General features: G+C 40.5%; 1 protein-coding gene and 1 long non-coding RNA gene across 2 annotated transcripts; both read left to right on the forward strand.

Annotated features, from left to right (window-relative positions):
* The first annotated feature begins 2,403 nt into the window (after positions 1-2,403).
* Positions 2,404-3,975, forward strand: LOC133723470 (uncharacterized). Its single transcript, XR_009853060.1, has 2 exons — positions 2,404-2,675; positions 2,763-3,975. It is a non-coding gene; the product is annotated as an uncharacterized LOC133723470 (long non-coding RNA).
* Positions 3,976-11,984: 8,009 nt separating this feature from the next.
* Positions 11,985-14,310, forward strand: LOC133721533 (fructose-bisphosphate aldolase 1, cytoplasmic). Its single transcript, XM_062148176.1, has 3 exons — positions 11,985-12,143; positions 12,771-12,998; positions 13,254-14,310. The coding sequence occupies exons 1-3, from the start codon at positions 12,116-12,118 to the stop codon at positions 14,072-14,074; spliced, it is 1,077 nt and encodes a 358-aa protein (XP_062004160.1). The 5' UTR covers positions 11,985-12,115; the 3' UTR covers positions 14,075-14,310.
* The last annotated feature ends 1,553 nt before the right edge of the window (positions 14,311-15,863 follow it).

Genomic DNA, 15,863 nt, shown 5'->3' on the forward strand with positions numbered 1-15,863 from the left:
TCTCCACCGTTTAGTTTTTAGGTTACTATGAGCAGATCAGTTCTGCAAATTCTTAGCTAGATTGATGATCGTTTGGGTATTCATAATCGTGATTTACTAATTATAAACACGAACGGTTCAGGTTGGACATATTTGATTTAGTTCGGTACCCAAACGATCATCAACTTGGATGAAAATTTGCATAAGTGATTTACTCATAAGGACCTAAAACTGAAAGGTGGAGATGTCAATATGTGATCGAAAGTTGGTCTAAAAAATGTTTAGCTTCTTAATACTAAACTAACCGGTCAGCTCTAGAGCGCTCCTCATCCTTTTATATTAAAAAATAAGCAACTTATTTCAAAAGGAAAAATAAAATCAAAATATAAGTAAAAAATGAAAAATTAGAAAAATAAACTCAAAATAATCATATACTTCCATGTTTCTCTCCATCTCGATCCTAGAACTCAAATATAACATTTAAAACAAACAAAATGTTACATTACGGCACTGTGTAAAATTGAGCATGATTAGAACAAGATTATATTCTTGCAGTTTGAGACAAAATAAAAATCCAACAAACACCGCACCTAAGTGTATGTGAAGAACCTAGTAATTAACTTCATATGGTTCTTTAAGAAAAACAAAAACAAATTAGTTCAATTTCGTTGATGAACTTAAAAAACCAAACCATCAAAAAATAGTACTTTCAATACAAAACCAAACCAAAAAAAAAAAAAAACATTGGTCATCACCTTGGGATTTAGATCTAAGGGTAAAAATAAATATTATGAAACCTAAGTTGGTTTAGGTTCTATCTTTAGATCTAGATCCAAGGTTTTTCTGGCACCATGTTGATTACTAAGCAAGAGAAAACTACTAGAGATTTATATACATTTTGATGCAGAAAAGATAATAACCAAGCCAAATAGAAAAAAAAAAAATTAAACCTTATCAATTTTGCCTTTGTAGGGTCGTTTCCTCTCTTCCACCACCCACCCTTTCGGCAAATCATACAGTACACCATCTATAAGCTTAGAGGTCGTCCCAGTTTCAGTTGGTCGAAATTTTGGTGTGTTGCGTTCCTCCAGATCCATATTGCAAATTTCAATATTTGCTATTCCTTACTCTACTGCCTTTCATATAAATTTAAAGGTCGGACACTAGAAAAACTGAGTTGCATACATGTATCCAAATCCATGTTTGGAAAGAACAAAATTATATTTACGACTATTACGTGAACAACGCAGGTGAAGATGTATTGATAGCAAGAAGGGGAAAAAATGTAAACAGTACCTGACCTATGGCCCATTAGAGCAAGTGCAGCGGTTGCACTTTGACTGGGCAAAGGGAGGGATTTGCTGATGTGTTGACCGGGTAAGTGAATTTTTTGCTTCCACCGGTCTTGCTTTGCCCAGCCAATTGTTGGCTTTTCTTGACTGAGGCAAAAAAAAAAGGCAACAGCCTGACTAAAAGCTTGACCCAGCATGCCCGGCTGCCACCTCAGGAAAGCATGCAAGTTGGCTGACGTCAGCGACAGAAAAGCAGAGAGAGACGAGGAGGGCTTTGCGCGTGGAGGAGACGCACGAATGAGAGAGCAGCAGCCGCATTTGCTGACCGGCTGTGTTGGAAAGTTTGTCGCCTAGCGGCTGTGTTGGAAGCTGCAGAGAGGACGCCTGGCAGAAGCCGTGGGGTGAACAGTGAAAATGAAAGCAACGGTCAATTAATCCCAGCCCTTGGTTTCAATTAAGAAGAGAATCCCAATTAAACAGTGAAAATGATGAACATTCTTGACCGGTCAAGAAAAAAAACGAGTGGAAACCCATGTCCAGTGGCAGTGAATAGTAACTTGACTGGTCGAATTCTTGACTTCTCGACTTTGCCTTTTCTTGACTACGAGTGAACTTGCTCTTAGTAACTTTCGTACCTGAACTTCAAAAAATATCACTTTGGTACCTGAAGTTCGAACCTCGACCCAACATTAGAGCATCTCCAACAGTAGAAATTATTTTTTAGTTAAATTTAGCTAAAGTTGTGAAATATAGCTATTGATTTAGCAATGTTGCTCCAACAATAGTAGCTATTTATAAATAATTTTACTATATTTTAACAAATCGTAAACTGACATGTGGACAAAAGAAGAGAGAGAAATATAACTTTTGCTTTAGCTATGTAGGATACTCTAGCTAAATATAGCTAACTATTTTAGCTATAGTTAAATTTAACTTACCTATAGCTAGTCTGTTGGAGTTGAATTTTGCATTAAAAATAGTTATATATAGCTAAAAATTAAATTTAGCTACTCTGTTAGAGATGCCCTTAGTATATGGAGCTGTTAACTCCCTTACAGCGTTAGTCAACTGACATAACTTGAAGGATATATAAGTAATTTCAACTCTATTTTTTTTTTTTTTCCACACACTCTCTTCTTCCTTCTCTCTCTATCTCTCTGCTAATTATGGTTGATTTGGATTGGAAAGCAAAGATGGTCTCCACAGATATACCTAGCAAATCCCTCTGACTCTCCAACAAGCTCCACCACCTCTCCATTCCCGGCTCCTTTCGCGCCACCCATATCCAGTCCGACATTTCCACCGCGCCGCTGTGGTGCCAGAATCGGAAACCTGGTCGGAGAGTTCGCAATCGTTAGGCGGCGGCGAGGCTGTGAACCCATCAGAGGTTACAGATTCCGGGAGGTATGGATTCAGAGTTTCTTGTTCATAAAGACTTGAACTTAGTGTCTGGGTGTTTCTTATTTCTTGCTTAAATTTATTCTTTGGTAGAGAAAAAACCAATCCCTGAGTTGAATTAGAAGAACAACAACAAGAAGAAGAACCTCCATTAACTATAAAGAAGAACCGTCGGGCGGCGCAACCCCTATGTCGCTATCGCCGTCGCAGACGCCGCGGTTGAGCGACAAGTCAGAGAGAGATTTACGAATAAGTTGATTGAGTTGTTGCGTTGGAATTTTGTTTGATATCCCAAGCTGGGTTTCCTCCATTAATCTTGATTGGAAAATGGGTTGCTGTGGTAGCAAGACCAAATCCAATCCAGGTTCTAATGGGTATGGCTCCTCAGAATAGCTCGCTGATATTCAAGATAACAACAGTTCCATTTGATGCTCCAGCAGAAACTTCACCATAGGAGTTCGGAGGCTTCTTCTAATCATGTCTTGGCATTCATTGACGGTCTTGCCTCCGTTGACAACAGAGGAGGAGGTGCTGGTTCCGGGTTCTAGGGTGGGTTCGTCTGCCATTGCGTCGCTGAATTTGTTGGTGTGTTTCTCTCTGCCTATCTCAGGCAGTGCCTCACGATTAACTCATTCTCAAAGAAAAATCCATGGCTCTTGGTGCCTAATTTTCTATGGGCTACAACCACTTTTCTATAAATTGTCAACCCAAACCCAGAGGAGGAATAAATTGGCCACTATGTTTCTCTTATTCATACTTTCTAGATTTAGTTGTTGGGCATGAAAGTTTGAAGCTTTTTGATACAAAGATTGCATCTTGGTTTGAGTATTTTTGGGTTGGTTTTGATGGGATGGAAGCTTCCTCTGATCAGTCCAAGCAGGAGCTGGATTATAGTCCTAGAAGCTTGAAGGAATGATTATAGTCCTAGAATCTGCAGGTTGATCCGGAGAGAGGGAAGAAGAAGATAAGAAAGAACAGAGAGAGAGAGAGAGGAGAAAATAATTAAAGAAAAAAATAATCGATTAAGATACAAAGAGACGAAAATATCCTTTGAAATATGACAGCTAGCAGTCTCCATAATGGAGTTAAACAGAATTAACGGTTTCAGGTACTTATGTTGGGTCGGGGAGTGAACGTCAGGTACCAATCTGACATTTTTTTAAGTTGAAGTACTAAAGTTACTAATGGAAAAAAGATCAGGTACGGTCCGCATTTTTTTCCCTAGCAAGAAATTACTTTAATTTCAACCAAAATTTAATCAGAGCTTTTTACCAATAAATGCAAAAGGTAGAAAAAGTTTCCCTTACTTCATATGCTTTTTCCTTGCAAACCATTTTTTTTTTACTTAACGAAGAATGTCATTCATTGATACTGCAACGAGAGTACACATAAGGACTTGCTCCTGGAGAGTTGTCACCAAAGGTCATTACCTAAGCACACACCTTTATTAAAACAAATAAAAAAAAACTAGTTGCTCCAATTAAGCCCTTAAATAAGAATTCAAGGGAATGCTAGAAGAAATCAAAATACGAAACTCAGTTGAAGTTCTGTGACATCGTCCTTAATCAGAAGAGGCCGCATACACCTCATTCATATTAACCAACATCTTGTTGCTCCCCTTTACATTAAGGTGAGCCCCAACATCCTTTGCAACCTGAACAGCCTCCGCAGCTTTGATAATAACATGATCCTTAGACTTTTGTCCTTGTGTCACATGAATAAAGAGGGGTGGTAGGAAGAACCTCCACCTTGATTTTCAACTTGAAACATGTCTAAGATTGCGAGACAAAACCCCACGCAATCCTCATAGTACAAATCCATAGCAGCCTCCACCTCCATGGTGAAATAAAAGACCCTATGCGAATGAATCTGACATTTGAAATAAAAAAGAAGAACTAGACATATCCATTGCTCTGCTTCTCCCCAAAGTACTACAATTCAATCATACCTAATTATCCAACCAAAAGAAAGGCACATCAATTCTAACGGACTTCATCTGGGGAACGCGCCTCACGCGCGAGAAAGAAGAGAAAAGGGTGAGTGCGATCTCTCCCGGCCGAACGCCGGCGGTGCCCTTGCCGCTGCGTTCCGGCCCGGGAGAGGATGTTGGTTTGGGTGTACAGCGAGTCTTATGAGCGGAAGCGTGGTCCACGGGGGGAGAAAGCTGGTCCGATCTGGTTTTGGGAGGATCCATGTCGACCTGTCCCTTCCGGATCTTGGTCGTGGGTCTGCAGGAGGGGTACCGTGGTGTCTCTGGAGCAGTTGGTGTGGCTCTGGGACGCGGATGGCCGGCGGCGTGGTTCCGCGGTGTCTCTGGAGCAGTTGGTGTGGCTCTGGGCCGTGGATGGCCGGTGGCGTGGTACCGTGGTGTCTCTGGAGCAGTTGGTGTGGCTCTGGGATGCGGATTGCCGGCGGCGTGGTTCTGTGGTGTCTCTGAAGCAGTTGGTGTGGCTCTGGGACGCGGGTGGCCGTCGGCGGTTCGTGGTGGTCCTGCGACATATGCGGGCTGGGGGGCGGTGGCTGAGATCTCGATCTCAGGGCGGTGTTGAGTCCGGCGTGGGCACAGCTCGTTTCTGGATCTGGTTTCGGGAGCTGATCTGGTTGATGAGTGGTCTGCGTGTCGTGGTGGTGCGGCGGTGCAGGGTTGATGCGCGGCGGCGGGGTGCTCCTCAGGGACGGTCTGGTGCCGGCAGATGGCACTCGATGCTTGCTTGGTGGGCTTCTGCGTTGGGCCCTTGGGAGAGATGGTGGATGGGCCGGGCTTCCGCTTTTGGGCTGTGCTGCTGTTTTTTAATTTCTGTTTGTTTTGTTTCCAGTTGTTGCTTTGTTTATTTAGTTGTTTGCAGTTTGTGGGTTGTTTTGCGCTTTTTGCGCGTAATAAGTCCCTATACTCGTTGTGTAGGGATAGTTGGGCTTTTTGCCCGTGGGTGCACTCTTTGTGCCTTGTCTGCTCTAGGTAGGCGGCGATTTACTTGCGTTGTCAAATGGTTGCTGCCTCCTAGTGGCAGGGTGAGACTTCATGCCACTGGATGTAGATTCCAGTGGCAACATGATAGGAAAGCTGGGAGAAGTGACATTATGCTTTGCTGTATTAGAGTTACAGATCAAGTAATCTTTCCGTCGTGTCACCGCTTAGAAGCAAATAGAACCGTCTGGAGCGTGTTCTTTGCTAGTTGGTGTGGATTGGAATACAAGTGTTTAGTAGAGTCGTCTATTGACTTCTTTTCAGGATGTACTCTTGATGCAGATTGTAATATGGGGTTTAGGCTCTTTGTCCCCCCCTTGTATTCGTCGGTTTCATTTATGAAGGCCTGAGGGCAGCCACACCGGCCCTTGTTTCAAAAAAAAAAAAAAAATTATCCAACCAATCGAGGACTCGATTATGGCAAAACGCGCTGTCAATTCAAAGAGTAAAAGAAAGCCCAAGCACCATACCCAATTCACCTTTTTTTTTTTAAGGCCCATTCACCTTTAAAATCAACCGGAAAACCATCAAACACCGCCACCATAAGCATGGCCCCTAATTCTTGGTTTTGAGATGCATTGTTCTCCATTTTTCCTAAGAGTATATACTTATCACTCAAGATGTGCAATATTATACATAAAGACTCACCACTTCTATTAGGCCACAGAATAAAGTTTAAACTATAGGTGGACTCATTGTCATTGATTCATCATTTAATCCATCATATTGAGTTCAACAAGTTGACCTATCTTTAACAAAAATTTGACCTCTTCAATATGGTAAATACTTATCTTAATAAAGCTAATCTACTAAAATTTAGTTGTAACTCAACGAATAATTATTGTGTGGTTGAGACTACCATGTATCCATGGCCGCGATACTTACAGCAGCAACATATGCATAAAATGATTTTTTTTCTTTTTTCTTTAAAGGGATTTGGAACCTAGTCTAGTTAAGTGGCTCATCCCCACGCCCGTGCATATTATTAGATAATGAAACGGTATATAACGGGGAGGACATAATATCTAAGCCATGTGAAAAAGCAAATCGAAAAGAAACTCTAGTTAAGAAACGAACTAAACCAAAAATACAGGATAAAAACCAACAAGAAGGAAGTTCATGCTCCTTGGTGAGAAATCCTTGATGATGCATCAAAACTAAGAGACTGCATTATGAAGTGAGGGGCATCATCCCACCAAAAATCACCAACATGATCTTTTCCATAATTAGCAAGAGCATCTGCAACAGTACTCCCCTCACAGTAAATATGAGACACTTGAACGTTCAATTAACTAGCAAGGTGCAACCCATTTCGCCAATGAGCCTGTAATCTCTAGGGTACCAATTTGGGTTTTTAAAATATTGAACAACCAGCATAGAATTAGTTTCTAGCCATAGGTAATTCCACCATTTGTTCCATGCAATTTTCAAGGCCTATAAGAATGCGAGGACTTCAGCATCAATTGCATTATGAGCTTCAACTTTTCTAGAGAAGGCAGCAAAAAAAAAAAAAACCATAGAATCATTACGGAATACTCCTCTTGAACCTGCTTGATTTAAGTTATGAATTGACCCATCCGTATAGGGCTTATCAATGGGCAGGCCGGGCTGGGCAGGGCCATGACATATTTTTCTTATTTTCGGGTCGAGCAGGGCCGAGCTTTTTCTTAAAAATCAAGGCCCATGCCCAACTATAGGCGCAGAGCCTTATGGGCTTTTTCAGGCTGGGCTGAGCCCATTATATTTATATGTAATGTTCTTTTATTAAAAAGTACAAATAGCTATGAAAAAACTATGATATGTTAATGATTGAACATAATAAAATACAAAATTAACAGATAATATGGCCTAATGCAATAATTAGTCCACATATTCAACTAATAACTGCATAAAAGAAATATTAATACTATTATTGAATGGGCTTTTAGGCAGGGCTTATAAGGCTGGGCTGGGTGAGCTTTAATGGACATCTAATAGGTCAGGCCGCAGGCTGTGCCTGGGCTTTGAACCCTCCACCCTATCCCTACCTCATGCCCAACGAGCAGGGCCGAGATGAGTTTTGCTATGGGCCAGCTCGACCTTTTGGGCAATGGGCCGGGCGAGCGCCCATGGGCTTTTGAGTCCGCGGGCCAAATGATGACCTCTACATCCGTATTAGCCTTCATCCATGAAGGGTCGTGAGGGTTCCAAGCGACAAGTATAAATCTAGAGGCCTTAGCTCTCAACGTCATAAGCCTAGGAGCTTGAAAATAGAACGGTCGTTAGCAGCTGGGCTTTCATGTTTGAAGGCCAAGCTAGCAAAATCTTTGAGGGCATTAGAGAAAAATATATGAGAATGATTTGGGCAAAAAAACCCCTGCTCTATACCTCAACCAATTTCTCTCATACCAAATGCACGATAGTAAGTTACTACCCGCAATGAATCACAACAATCTCAGTTGGTCAAAATGTTGGTGTGTTGCGTACTTGCGTTCCTCCAGATCATTGCAAATTTAAATATTTGCTATTCCTCACTCTGCTGCCTTTCACATAAATTTAAAGGCCGGACACTGAAAAAACTGAGTTGTATATATGTATCCAAATCCATGTTTGGAAAGAACAAAATTATATTTCCGACTATTGCGTGAAACAACGCAGGTGAAGGTGTAATGATAGCGAGAAACTGCTTTAATTTCAACCAAAATTTAATCAAAGCTTTTTACCACTAAATGCAAAAAGTAGAAAAAGTTTCCTTATGTCAGATGCTTTTCCCTTGCAAACCATTTTATTTTATTTAACAAAGAATGTCATTAGTTGATACTGCAATGAGAGTACACATAAGGACTTGCTCCTGTAGAGTTGTCACCAAAAATCATTACCTAAGCACACACCTTTATTAAAACAAGTAAAAAAAACTAGTTGCTCCGATTAAGCCCTTAAACAAGAATTCAAGGGAATGCTAAAAGAAATCAAAATACGAAACTCAGTTGAAGTTCTGTGACATTTCATTAATCAAAATAGGCCGCGCGCATACACCTCATTCATCTTAACCAACGTCTCGTTTCTCCTCATCGATGTCAACAAGCCAGCTAGAAGAAACGAGCCCATCTTACGACAACGACCAGAGGACGCGCCGCCGGATAGAGCGAGAAGAAATTTTACAGGTATCAAGCGCGTGCAGTGTATTCTAGGTATTAGATTTTGTGGTTAACTCTTTTTCTTTGGGATATTTGACAATGAATTTTAGTGTTCAAGAAATTGGGTTTTTTTTTTCCTCTTAAGTTAATGCGTCTACTCATGCCTTAGGTTCATTTTTGAACAAGAAAAAGAATTTTAGTGTTCAGGAATCAACCCAAGGCATGAGTAGACCCCTTAACTAAAAAAAGACTCAATTCCTTGACAATACTGAGTTCTAACTTCTAGCTGAACTAAGGCTCGCCCTGGCTATAGGCCTAGCTAGCTATTGCCTAGGAACTCTGATCATAGATGCCCTAATTTTTTTAGACTTTATTTATATACACATATATTAAAAAAAAATTCACAGTCCTTATTTTTTACAATACATATATATTTTTTGTATCATAAATTTTGTCTTTTCTAAGACAAAAATTAGGAGTGTAAATTACATTACCTTAAAAAATTCGCTGACAAGTTCAAAAATTAAAATTGTTGAGTCATTTAAGGGTTGAACACCACTTCTTTTGTCACTTAGGATCCTAAAACCTCAGTATCAATCTAGACTGACCACATTCTTCAAACTTTAGATCTTTATCTTCTTACTCTATGTTCCTTCATATTAGTCGCCTCTCTAATTTGGACCTCTTTCTAAATGATTAATCTATATAATAAAATTAAAAGAAAAATGAATATAAAGTCAAGGCCAGAAGGTAATATGAGAGCTCTCGCTCTCTCCTCTTTGTTGTGGCTTACCCTAGGGTTTCCCCGTCCGATTTCCTTGGATTGTGATGATGGCATCCGTGGTCCTTGGCTAACGAGCTTTTTGGACTTGAGAATCTCTCCTCTTCAACCTTCGGGTTGCTGCACCCTCGTCTCATCGTTTTGCCGATGGGATTCAACCCCTTCAGGCTTTGCTCGTGTTGCATTATGTTTCAATGATGGTAGTGAAGGGCGGCGCCGTGATCTGGTGGATCCAAACCAAACTTGGAATCCCGGTTCTATCAACTTTGAGTTTGGATCCTTTCGGATTGGGGGGATATGGCTTCTGGGTGCCGCTGCAGGGCTTCAGCGGTGGATGGCGACAATGCGTTCGGATCCTCTCCGGCGGCGATTGGTGCTTGGTGGTTGGAGGATCTACCGTTGGGATTCTAGATCTGTTGTCTGTCTGGCTTTGTTAGCAGCGCGGCTATGCGGCTTGGTGGGACGGCTGTCGATGGTGTCAGGTCCTCCTAGCGAAGAGTTTTCCGATTTGTGGCGCGACGGAACAGGATGAGGCGTGCTGGGGTTGAGTGCGGATGGTGGTGGCGGCGCCGTGGGTCCTTCCACCGGTGACATTCAACCGCTGCAATGGGAGCGCAGACGTGTGGGTGTCCAGAGAAGATCTGATAGGGTGCCCATGTACTTAGGTGTCCAAATCAGATTCAGATGGGCTTGGGCTTTTCTCAAGTCTGCTTTGGCAGATTTGACTTTGGTCCCATGTATGATTTGGATCCGTATTTGGGACTCGATTCGCATTCATATCTGGATCCTGGATCTGAGACAGCTGCTCATATTGATATGGTATTGGTTCTGGTTCTTAGGAGTTCGCTTGCTAATTTTTTAGTTTTTGACACCCTCGGTTACTTTTGAACTCTTGGTGGGTGAATCACCTCTCTTAGATGATCATATCATCACTTACGGTTACGTTTACGTTTACTTTTACATTGCTCTCGTGACATATGCAGTGCAGAGATGTCGTTCGGCATCAAGTCACATCCTGGTTACCTTTCATTCTAGATGCGTATGTGCATCTTGTTATCCTTTATTGTTTTTTCTTCATTACAGATGCGTTTGTGATCTTGTTATACTTTATTGTTTTCTTTCGATGCTTCTGCATCGCTCCATGTACTTCTTAGTTTTCATTTAATATAACTTGTCGTATTTCCCTTACAAAAAAAATGAATATATCACCAACAATAAATGGTTGTTAGTTTTATTTTATTTTATTTTTTTATCAAAAATTAAGATAGGAGCTAATAAGTTGAGAGAGATCGTCAAAAACAAGCTTAATAAAAACACACAATCAAAGTAGCTACCAAATAAACCGTTAGAAACTAACCACTATCTCATTCTCATGAATGATTGAATGAACAAACCATATGAATCCATTCCCATGGAAGCTATATATGGTGTTTTCTTTACGTCTCAAGAACGTGCAACATGGTTTTGCCCATTCAGATTGCCTCTTGATAAGTGAATCATCTACCAAAAGCCCGAAGCTAATAAAGCCATAATTCATACAAAGAAAGCCAGAAATTGGTGTAGAAGAAAGGCACGTGGCAATGAAGTAGACCATAGAAGGGCTAAAAACACTTGGCGCCCCTGAATTTCCCTTCCATCTTTGGTGTTTCTGGTATTCCGATAAATTAGGCCCCCAGACCCGCTCTCCTTTCCGGCCCATAGAATTATTCATCGGTTTTGCGGCTTTCTTTTTCTTTCTTATCAAGAAACTTTGACCCTTCCCTACCCACCTATTTCACGGCAGTGGTTTCCAGAAGCTTGTTTTGGCTAAAGTAATAATAAAGTAGTAATTTGCCTTCAAATTTTTGGTTTGCCTATTATACCCCTCACCCTTTTATTTTCAATTTAATTCTTTTGCTAATTGTCCAAACATTGTCCTAGGCTTCTCTAAGCTAAAAAAGCAAAAATGAGAGTATTAAGAATGATTCACATAAAAATAGAAATAGAAATAGAAATTGAAAGTGAAAATAAAATATCTAGAATGTGTCAATAAAGATTTTGAGGATCGATATTAATATAAGCTTATATAAAAAGTATCGATTGTCAGTTCACTTAAAGGACAATTTTAAGAGACTATGAGAAACAAAATGAATCTAACGGCTGAAATAAGTGTACAATTTTAAATTGTAATAATATCAACTTTTTAATTTAATACATGTGGTTGAGATACATTTATCTCTCACATTCCCTTAAAATTATTATTTAGGTGAGCGCGCCTGATATTTGTTAGTTTTGAAAAATACCAGTGCCATAAAACTACCAAAATAACAACGAAAATTTCAATCATTTCAAAAATATATTTAAAAATCCTTGGTTATTATTTTTTGAAGTGGAAGCTTAGGTCGGTAAAACCGAATATCAAAGTGGGGGCAAAAGAGTAAAATGAGGAGAGAACGGAGCAACGTGATCCCCAAGCCGTTCGGCTCGCTCATATTAAAGCCCTAAACCACATCAACTTCTCCTATCTGGCTATCTATCGCTATTTCACAACCGTCTCATCTCTGCAAAATCGTCTTCCAGATCCTCCGCTCGCTTTTTCTCCGAAATGACGGCCTTCAAGGGAAAGTACCATGGTAATCATCTTTAACCCACTTCTCTAAATTTTTGTTCCTTGTATCGCTCGCCATCTTTTGATTCAGGGGTTTATGTTTTTATCTCGACCTGATTCAACAAACTATGAATGATTACCATGATGTATTTGATGTGTTTGCATGTGGATTTAAGTTTTGAATGGTCTATGGAACGGTTTGTGCCAGTGTTTTGATCAGTGACTGTTTACTCTGTTTCGATTTTTTGATCACTGGATTATTATAGTTATTCTGTTGTTTGATTGGGTGCTTATCTAATTCATTTTTGATGAGTTTGGTTGCATAACAAAGATGCTGGTTGTGCTACATATTATCTTGGTCGTGTTGGGGACTATTGCATGTGATGATTTGGATGATTGATTTCTTTCATTATAGCATTCCATCCGTTAATCGATGGCCATGCCCTGAATTTGAACTTGATTTTTATCTCGGAATCTCAAGTTTTGGCTTGCAAATACACCCAAAGAGACTTGTATTTGTCATGGGCATTGAAGCATGCATATCGTTGGTTTGTTAGAATTGTGAAGTCAAGGGATTCTGATTTTGATAAAAGTTTTTGAGTATGTTGAGTAATTTATCATTTTTAGATACTGAATTTTGGGTTTATTACAGATGAGCTTATTGCCAATGCTGCCTACATTGGCACCCCTGGAAAGGGTATTCTTGCTGCTGATGAGTCAACTGGCACAATTGGCAAGCGTTTTGCCAGCATCAATGTTGAGAATGTTGAGGAAAACAGGCGTGCTCTTCGCGAACTCCTCTTCACTGCCCCCGGTGCCCTCCAATACCTTAGTGGAGTGATCCTTTTTGAGGAAACCCTCTACCAGAAGACAGCTGATGGTATTTGACCCACTCCTCTGTGTGATATAAGATATGTCTATGTTTATGTGTTGTTCCTACATTGATAATTTCCTTGAATTCGTATAACCTTTGGATAAATTTCACACTATTCATCGCTTTCCATTCCTAAATTACAACATGGATTGCTGCCCTTTCCCATTCAGACTTTAGATGGATCCTATGAATTCCCCTGGATTAACTTTTAGTTGCCTATCCTACAGCTGATGTGATATTCATGATCATTGTATGTTGCAGGCAAGCCTTTCGTTGATGTCATGAAGGAAGGTGGTGTTCTCCCTGGTATCAAGGTTGACAAGGGTGTTGTTGAGCTTAAAGGCACCGACGGTGAGACCACAACCCAGGGTTTGGATGGCCTTGGTGCCCGCTGCGCTAAGTACTATGAAGCTGGTGCCCGGTTTGCCAAATGGCGTGCTGTGCTCAAGATTGGTCCCAATGAGCCATCTCAGCTTTCAATCAACGAGAATGCCAATGGCTTGGCTCGTTATGCTATCATCTGCCAGGAGAATGGTTTGGTACCCATTGTTGAGCCTGAGATCCTTGTTGACGGACCCCACTCCATTGACAAGTGTGCTGATGTGACTGAGCGCGTCCTTGCTGCATGTTACAAGGCTCTCAATGACCACCACGTCCTTCTTGAAGGAACTCTCTTGAAGCCCAACATGGTGACTCCCGGATCTGATGCCAAGAAGGTTGCACCAGAAGTGATTGCTGAGTACACTGTCCGTGCCTTGCAGCGCACTACCCCTGCAGCTGTCCCTGCTGTGGTGTTCTTGTCTGGTGGACAGAGTGAGGAGGAGGCTACTCTCAACCTTAACGCCATGAACAAGCTCAAGGGAAAGAAGCCATGGACTCTTTCCTTCTCCTTCGGCCGTGCTCTTCAAGCCAGCACTCTCAAGGCTTGGTCAGGAAAGAAAGAAAATGTTAAGGCCGCACAGGAGGCTCTCCTCACAAGGGCCAAGGCCAACTCAGAGGCAACCTTGGGAACCTACAAGGGCGATGCCAAGCTCGGTGAGGGTGCTGCAGAGTCTCTTCATGTCAAGGACTACAAGTATTGAGGGTGCTGTGTGGTAGGAAATGCAAGTGTGTTCTCTATGTTACCTCTGTCATAGTATAGGTTGGTCCTTTTTGGTACCATTTTCTTTATAAACTCGGCCTGAGATACGAGTAGAATGATAAAAGCTTGAGGAACGCTGGCAAGCATGGAGAGTTGTTATTTACCCCTTCGTTTTAGTCGGAGAACTGCTCATGTATGTTGGGTAATTTGTCGTTATGGTAACCTTTGATTTTGATATTCTGCTTGTGCGAATGTGCTTTCAAACCAATTGTTACCTTTTATTAGGTTGCGTTTCATGTTCTTCCCCAAACCTCCTCCTGTGCACGATGGCATAGAGCGGGAGAAAATTGAGGCCCTAGTGTTCTATTGGGGAAATAGTCCAAATTGCAGGTGACTATATAGAATATACGGGTAGTGATGGAACCCTCTTTAACACAAAGTCTTCAAAAATGTCCGAACTTGGTATTTTTTTTTTTTTTTTTAATTTCCCTTGTCACATACAAACACGTTACAGTTTTTTGTTTGTGGCTTTTGGGAGCTTTCACTCTCACACTGGAATGATGGGGAAAGAAAAGGAACAACACTTGTCCATTAGGCCACTTTGCATATGTCCTGTAGTTCCTAATCAAAAATGGAAGATTGTTTATTCATCAAATTTTATAAAATTAATAACAAATTGCAAATTTGTTTGATGCAGTTGAATCACTAATGTCCACCTACTAGCACACTTTTTTAGTTTATGAACCAATTCGGATTATGACACATTACATTACCTAAAATTTGAGGGGAGTTAGAAAGAGAGGTGGAGGAGAGAAGAAAAGAAAAGAACCTCTTTTGCAACAACTATAATAGGAAAATCACTTGTTGCAATGCTTTTATTTAGTATAAATTCATCATATATTAAGAGAAGTTAACTTTGTTGCGAACGTTTTTATTTGTCCGTTTGAAAAATTGTGAATCCATTTCTTATCTCAATATCTCATGTTGTGATAAACAATTATAACAGGAAAATGGTAGAAGTGGAATAATAGATGAATAGGCTATTACGAATCATGTCTACATCTGTAGCGTGGATTAAGCATATGCCCACGTGTGATTTATATTAAAACGCACTTATCAGTATTTTGTATTTCAGTATTTGGTAGGTGGAGTAGGACATACAGTATTTAATATTCAGATCACTATTGGTAGTAGTAGTACCAGTGCAGTACCCGCATCGACCACAATGCCATGTGAGCGGAGAAGAAATACAGATCGGAACGAACTCGAATATATATATTTACAAGGATCGGATCAAGATTAATAAAAGAATATTCGAATTGAAGCCTATGCAGGACCTGACTGTCTTCTTCTTCATTGTTCTCCAAATTTGCGTTGGATCCACGCATCACGTTTGGTTTGTTTCTTTATTTCATTTCATTTCAACCTAAATTATTTCCAACTTTGTGGGCTAACTCCATGCCACTTGCCTCCTCAACTAGTTTGAAAACGAAGAGAATGAGAGATGAAGAGAGGTAGGTGAAGGCTCGACTTGGAACTCGACATCCAAACCTCTTACACTCCATGTTAGATATGGAGGTATAAGCTATAACTTGTCTTGTGTGGTATTGATGGTAGGGACGAGATAAATACGGCAAATTGTTTGTCGTAACTCTCCTTAAAGCATTCGTCAAACACTTTATCTTTATTTTGAGAAATATAAAAATAGATAAAATCAATTATTACAGTTTAGTTAGAAAACTTCACCAAATAACCTAAAGAAGAATGAGCAATAAGTATATCGAGTTAAA

Source organism: Rosa rugosa, chromosome 7 (genome assembly GCF_958449725.1).
Source record: "Rosa rugosa chromosome 7, drRosRugo1.1, whole genome shotgun sequence".
In the NCBI taxonomy this organism is placed as follows: domain Eukaryota; kingdom Viridiplantae; phylum Streptophyta; class Magnoliopsida; order Rosales; family Rosaceae; genus Rosa; species Rosa rugosa.

Bases quoted from the DNA above. Each gene is read 5' to 3' on its own strand.
- LOC133721533 (XM_062148176.1), top strand. From the start codon at position 12,116: ATGACGGCCTTCAAGGGAAAGTACCATG. The intron at 12,144-12,770 runs GTAATCATCTTT...GGTTTATTACAG, and splicing joins CTTCAAGGGAAAGTACCATG to ATGAGCTTATTGCCAATGCT. The intron at 12,999-13,253 runs GTATTTGACCCA...TGTATGTTGCAG, and splicing joins CTACCAGAAGACAGCTGATG to GCAAGCCTTTCGTTGATGTC.